The following is a 6,036-nucleotide window of genomic DNA, read 5'->3' as shown; positions in this document are numbered from 1 at the left end:
GCAGCTGAAAGGCTGTTGGGAGCCTTTAGAATGAGGCACGAGAAACACACACAGTCCTCCAGTTCCCAGAATCCACGGCGCCGCCCCCCCCCATACAGCAGCAGCTTCTCGTATTAACCCTGATCTAAAAGCATCTAGAAGAACCTCTGATTGGCCCCGTGAGCCAAATGGCTAAAGTTTCCTCATCGTCTGCAGCTTTACGCTCCGGTTTTAGAAGAACCGAGCTGATGGCGGCTGCTGCTGCACGGCGGGCGGCGCACCGCAGCCTGGTGCGCATGCACAGGGATGTGTGCGTGTCTCAGAGCCTCACCTGAAGACTGGCAACAGTGAGGCGGCGGGCGTCATCTGATGGCGAGGCCACGGGGACGATGAAGGGGCTGTCTGGGATGTGCTCGTCGTTAAACCGGATGGACACCTCGTAGTCGCCTGGAATGACAGAAACAGAAAGTCGCTAAATTCGTTCAGAGCTTCAACTCTTTGCAGTTTCCATTTCTTTCAGATTTTTCCTTGTTTTCCATTTTCTCTTCCAGATCAACTTTGACTAGAAACAAGCTGCTCAGCTTTGAACCAGAACCTGATCAAACTGGTTTCAGTAAGTCTGGGTTTCCATGGAGACCAGCCCATCAGGCTTTTTCAGTCCAACTGATCCCCAATTTGTGCTGCAGACTTTAGGGAAGGAAACAGTTTTTCTTCCTTCGTTTAAAAAAAAAAAAAATCAAAACTTCAAATGTTACCAAAATGTTAAATTAACCAAACCAATAATAAATCAAAGGAACGGGTAAGGTCGGTGCGGTGTCACCCGCGGCTCCTGCTAAGCGCTAACCCTACCGCTCCGTCTCCACGGTAAACATGGCGGCTTTAGCTTCCTCTCACCAGGCTCCTGCACAACGTAGGACACTCCGCTGGAGCCGTCCTTGCGGTCCTCGAAGGTGATCTCGGCTTTGCTGGGCCCCTCCACGGCGATGCTGAGGCCCCCAGCTCCAGCCTCTCTGGTCCAGATGCTGAACTCGGCTGCGAGCGGCAGAGAGGAGTCAGCGTCACGTCACCATCCACATCCCGCTCACACACACCCCCACACCAACCTGGGACTCCGGCCTCCGCCCTCTCCAAGCCCGGCCCTCCGGCGCGGACCTTATGGGCCCCGCCCTCGCCCAGGGGCCCGACGGTGAACTGGAAGGGGCTGCCAGGAACGTGGGCGCCGTTGTACTTGACGCAGACGGTGTGCACGCCGGTCTCGGTGGGGACGAAGCGAATGCAGTAGGTGTTGTTCTCTCCCTCCATGATCTCGGCTTTGTGGACCTGACCTGAGGGACTCGTCACCTGAGCCGTCATGTCTGCGATGCTGATCTCTGAAAGCACAGGAACCCAGAGCGGGGAGGGGGTCACGTTTCCGATGCATTCTGCTTTCTGGGCTAACACGCTTTGCTACTTCCTGTCTGGGTCACCTGGGATCTTCAGGCTGAGGTCACACTGGCTACCGACGTTGGCGACGGACGCTGCCCTCTTCTTCCTGGTGATGCTCTCCTTCATCCTGCCCTCCCCAGTCACCTTCACGGTGAAGGCGCTCCCTGCACAGACACGGTTTGATTGTCTGAATGAACCAAAAGCAGCTCATGTCTGACCTTTAACCCTCAGCGTTTCCATGGTGAGCACCTGGCACATGTTGGTCAGCAAATTTGATGTTGATGATGTAGTTTCCTGGTTCAGTGGGGCAGTAGGTGACCTTGCAGGTGCCGTCCTCCTGGTCCTCCGTGTTTATGTCCACCTTGCTGGGTCCTTCGATGGAGAGGCTGAGGCCGCCGTATCCTGAGCACAACCAGAGCTCAGCGTTTAGCCCGTTCCCTCAGCAAAGATAATTTGAGACGCCCCCCAACCACTACCTGCATCACGAGTGTCGATGATGAACTCTGCAGGCTCAAAGGTCCTGGCCTCGCTCAGGCCCGGCCCGCTCACACGCACGCGGCTTGCATCTCCGATCTCCGACTGGCTGATCATCACCGAGATGGGGCTGCTGGCAATATGGCGCCCGTTCTTCTTTATGTTCACCAGGTGCTCGCCGATTTCTTTAGGCACAAACGAGACGCCTGTGGTGGAGTGAAAGGGTGTGCCAAAACAAGAAGCGAAAGGTTAAAAACAGGGATGAGGCGACCAAACGGCTGAGCTCCCACCCGCCGTAGACTCACCAACATGGCCGTTCCTCAGGATCTTCAGCAGGCAGGGCTCCTCACGCCCTGACGGGGTGGTGAGGGAGGCAGTCAGCTGACTGAGGTCCAGCTCTCCGATATCCAGAGGGATGTCGGCCGCTGAACCCACCTTCAGATGAGACATCCTCATGGAGTCGTCTCCTGGGGACGGCAAAGACAGACTGGCTTAACGTCCTCATGTCCTGAGATCAACTGGTGGCCATTGGAGCAAAATAACCAATCCAGCCAAACCCATCAGACTCCAGTCCTTCACACAGTCCTGGTTTATATAAAGAAGCAGTTTGCCTCTGATGGGCTTATTAGGGCCTTTTTCTACGGGACCCAAGGTCCAAGGAGGGAATCCAGCCAAAGCTTATAGTTAGAGTGGCTCAGGTTATCCTGAGCTATCTCTATAGTTCTGCTGCTATAGGCTTAGACTGCTGGAGGACATAGGGACCCCTTTTCCATCATTCTGCTTCATTCTATCTCTATTCTCCCACTCTGCAGAATCTGTTAGTTCAATCTCTAACGTTCTGCTCTCTCTGCTTTTTCTCATAGTAGCTTCATCTGGTCTGTTCCTGTTTGGCTGTGACTCCATCCTGGAGAGAAATATCAGCTGTGCTGCTGCCATCAACACCTTTGTTTCTAGATGTTGGAGCTTGGCCTGTTTTTCAGTGTAGACCTGTTTCTCTGACTGTGACTAACTGGATGTGCTCTCTTCATCCTCTGACATGGGAGCTGGCTCGGAGCTCGTCTGCATGGCTGTGTGTTTCCTGGATGGGGCCGCCTTTTAGAGTTGCTTTTTGTATCTATGCTTCTATTTCTATGTCTGCTTCTGTCTCCTTGAACCCCAGTCGTCCTCACCAGATGGCTGCTCACACTGAGCCTGGTTCTGCTGGAGGTTTCTTCCTTCTTTTTTGATTAAATAATAAAGACACAAATGTCCTACCCATTATATGGTCCAATAAAAAAAAATGTTACTTCAATTAAAAAAGTTGCTTTAAACAAAAAAGACTGGACTTCTATCAAATAAAACATTTTCAATTAAAGAAAAGCAGTGTTCAAATGTATTTTTTTGAGTCTCAAATATATTTTTGCATTCAAATACTTTTTTTTTGATTGAAGCAAAGTTTTTTTTTTATTGAACTATAAAGAAACAAATCTACCTTCATAAATAAACTGAATTGAAAATTGAATTGAATAGAATCCTACAGACTGACCGTAACAGAAGCTTACATGATGACGTCAAAGACAGCAACCCAGCGCTAACGGACACCAGATCTACACACTTTACATCTATATAGATTTGGAGTAAATAAGGTTTATCCATCAGACTAACAGAAGGTGTGAAGGGTTCCAGACCCGCCCCCCCATGAACCACAGATATATAAACAAAAATGGATCTAAAATGGTCTAATTTTATAGGTTAACAGCTTATCTTTTTTCCTGATAATGATTATTATTCAGTCCAGCGTTTCACCCCCTTATATGTCTGAACTAATGGATGTTGATGGGGAGCCCCTTTAAGGTAAACATTTTAAACTCTTCTGAATTAATGCAAACAGTCACAAATGGTTTACAGGGTTTTAGTAAAACCTACAAATCTTAAGAAGAAAACAGAATTAGGATAAAAATAAAGAGGAAATCCCTGAATTCCTTGACATTAGTGTCATAAGTCTAAAAGAAGCCAAAGATCTCATTAAATGACAGCAGCAGGGCAGTTAGCTTTACTGCCGTAGTTAGCTTGGTAGCTGCTTGAAGATGAAAACTAAAGACTTACCGGTGATTCTGGCAGAGAAGGGGCTTCCTGGGATGTGCTTGTCATTATATTTGACCAGGATGCTGTAGTCTCCTGGCAGAACAGGCAGGTAGGACACGGTGCAGGTCCCGTCCTGGTTGTCCACGCAGCTGATGTCTGCTTTGGAAGGACCCTCAATGGCCAGAGAAAGACCGCCTGCAACGACACAAACCAAGAGTTTTATTCTCTGCAAAAATCCAATCAAAAGCTGATTTTTTTGGCCGAGTTTGTATGCAGAGAAGCTGTGGTCCAACTTTTGCTCAGTCAGTTATTTCATTCATTAATTTGGATTTAAGTGGATTCATCAGTGGAAGAGATTTCTGCGCACCCTCTACAGCATCTTTAGTGTCAACAGTAAAGACGGCCGGCTTGTTAACGGTTCCGTGGATGAGACCGGGGCCGTAGGCGCTGACGTTCCCGCTGTTCATGTAGTCCACAAAGAACTGAAGGGGACTTCCTGTTGAGGGAGACACAGATGGGTGAGAAAACGGACTTCCTTCTCCGAACGGCGTTTAGAGCTTCGATGTACCCGGGATATGGATGCCATCGTATTTAATGTCCATCTCATGCAGACCGGCCTCTGTTGGGGCGTACTTCACCGTCACGGTGCCGTCCTTGTTGTCGGTGATGTCGGGCTTTGCCACTTTGCCTGATGGCATTCGGACCTCGCCTTTAAAAAAACCCCCAGAAAGACGTGATGAAAGGGTGAGAAGGAAGGACGGCGTTAAAACCCGACCCCTTACCTGTGATCTCTCCCTTCTGAATGGTGAATGGGATGACCAGGTCAAAAGGTCGAAGTCCGGCCACATCCAGGCCGTTCATCCCAGCTGGTCTGTCCGTTGCCTAGGAGACAGAGCAGAAACAAAGGGTTTAGGATGTGCTTCAAGCGACTGCACAACAGTCAAAGCTGAGACGACACTGAATGAAATGACGATGAGGACAACCATGTGAACAAAAAAAGCAGAAAACATAAAATCGCTTCGGGTGCTCAAGCGATTTCCACATGAAGCAGAAAACAACCGAGCTGCACTAAAGCTGCACGGAAGGAAACGTACACCTCCTCTACGTCACCGTACAGCTCAGCCGCACTGCTCATGTGTGGGCGGCCATATGAAATGAAGGAAACACCCGCCCAGAGAGACAGAAGGCGCTGATGGTGGGATGATGAAAATGATATGGAAGAACAACAACGGGACGGGAAAGGAAAGCTGAACACAAAGGAACCAGAGACACATGAAGGCTGGAGGTTGGTTAGGTACCCAGGGCTGCGCTGCGTAGTACTGGGGCATTTGTCCCTGCTGAATGAGCTGGTCTGACGGTCCTTCCAGAGCCTGGAACGGTCAGGAGGTGGCGAGGAGAGAAGACGGAGGATTTAACACAGTTATAATCATTTAGGTTCCCTAAACACCAGAGTTTAAAAATCATCACGCAAAATCAGAAAGAAGCATCACGCTGAAAAGGTCAAAATATGCTAAATTCATGCAGATGTTTGAGAAGTTTTATAATATTTTCTGGTAACTTTGGGTTTTATCTGCTTTATCGGCCTTTAAAGGCGGCTTCAAAGAGGAAAAAAAGACATGAAGACAAGCAGCGGCTGTCTGGCTGCAGCGACGGACTCACCGTGACTTGGAACGGACTGTTGGGAATGTGCTCGCCTCCAAAACGGACACATATCACATACTCCCCGGGCTGCGGCGCCGTGTAGAAGATGTCAAACGTGCCGTCCTCGTTTTCCACCACGTCCACGTCCAGCTCCGCCCCTTCGGGCGTGCACACGCTGCACGTCACCTTGCCCTTTCCAGCAGCCTTTGCATCAACTGTAATGACCGTCTGTTCACCGATCTGAATAGTTGGACCAACGCCGGCGCCTTCGGGAGAAAAACACAGACTGTCATTTGTTGTGACGGCTTTACGTTGAGGAAAGTATGGAAGACTGAAGATGCCAAAAATCAAGATCAAGTCATTTTTTTTGAATGTCTTTCAATGCAACAAAAAAAAAATGTCTAAACTATATTTTATTGTTATGTTTAAATTATTTCCTTTTAGTTCTATGAA

The 6,036-nt window shown here is 49.1% G+C and overlaps 1 protein-coding gene across 3 annotated transcripts in view; it reads right to left on the bottom strand.

Moving 5' to 3' along the window:
* Positions 1-6,036, bottom strand: part of flna (filamin A, alpha (actin binding protein 280)) — a 54,876-nt gene that overhangs the window by 3,219 nt on the left and 45,621 nt on the right. For 2 of the 3 annotated variants that reach the window (XM_038290449.1, XM_038290441.1), the window contains 13 exons: positions 5,602-5,849; positions 5,241-5,312; positions 4,725-4,824; positions 4,511-4,651; positions 4,310-4,438; positions 3,964-4,137; positions 2,184-2,345; positions 1,881-2,084; positions 1,654-1,806; positions 1,446-1,568; positions 1,083-1,349; positions 874-1,011; positions 311-426 (listed from right to left, as the gene is read on the bottom strand). In XM_038290449.1, coding sequence (XP_038146377.1) covers positions 311-426; positions 874-1,011; positions 1,083-1,349; positions 1,446-1,568; positions 1,654-1,806; positions 1,881-2,084; positions 2,184-2,345; positions 3,964-4,137; positions 4,310-4,438; positions 4,511-4,651; positions 4,725-4,824; positions 5,241-5,312; positions 5,602-5,849 — 2,027 coding nt within the window. The remainder of the gene's footprint in view (positions 1-310; positions 427-873; positions 1,012-1,082; positions 1,350-1,445; positions 1,569-1,653; positions 1,807-1,880; positions 2,085-2,183; positions 2,346-3,963; positions 4,138-4,309; positions 4,439-4,510; positions 4,652-4,724; positions 4,825-5,240; positions 5,313-5,601; positions 5,850-6,036) is intronic. The other variant, XM_038290456.1, reaches the window with a different exon arrangement.

Source organism: Cyprinodon tularosa, unplaced genomic scaffold, assembly GCF_016077235.1.
Source record: "Cyprinodon tularosa strain WSP-4 unplaced genomic scaffold, ASM1607723v1 ctg1075, whole genome shotgun sequence".
NCBI classification, from domain to species: Eukaryota; Metazoa; Chordata; class Actinopteri; order Cyprinodontiformes; family Cyprinodontidae; genus Cyprinodon; species Cyprinodon tularosa.
This window is presented reverse-complemented; position numbering and strand designations above follow the sequence as displayed.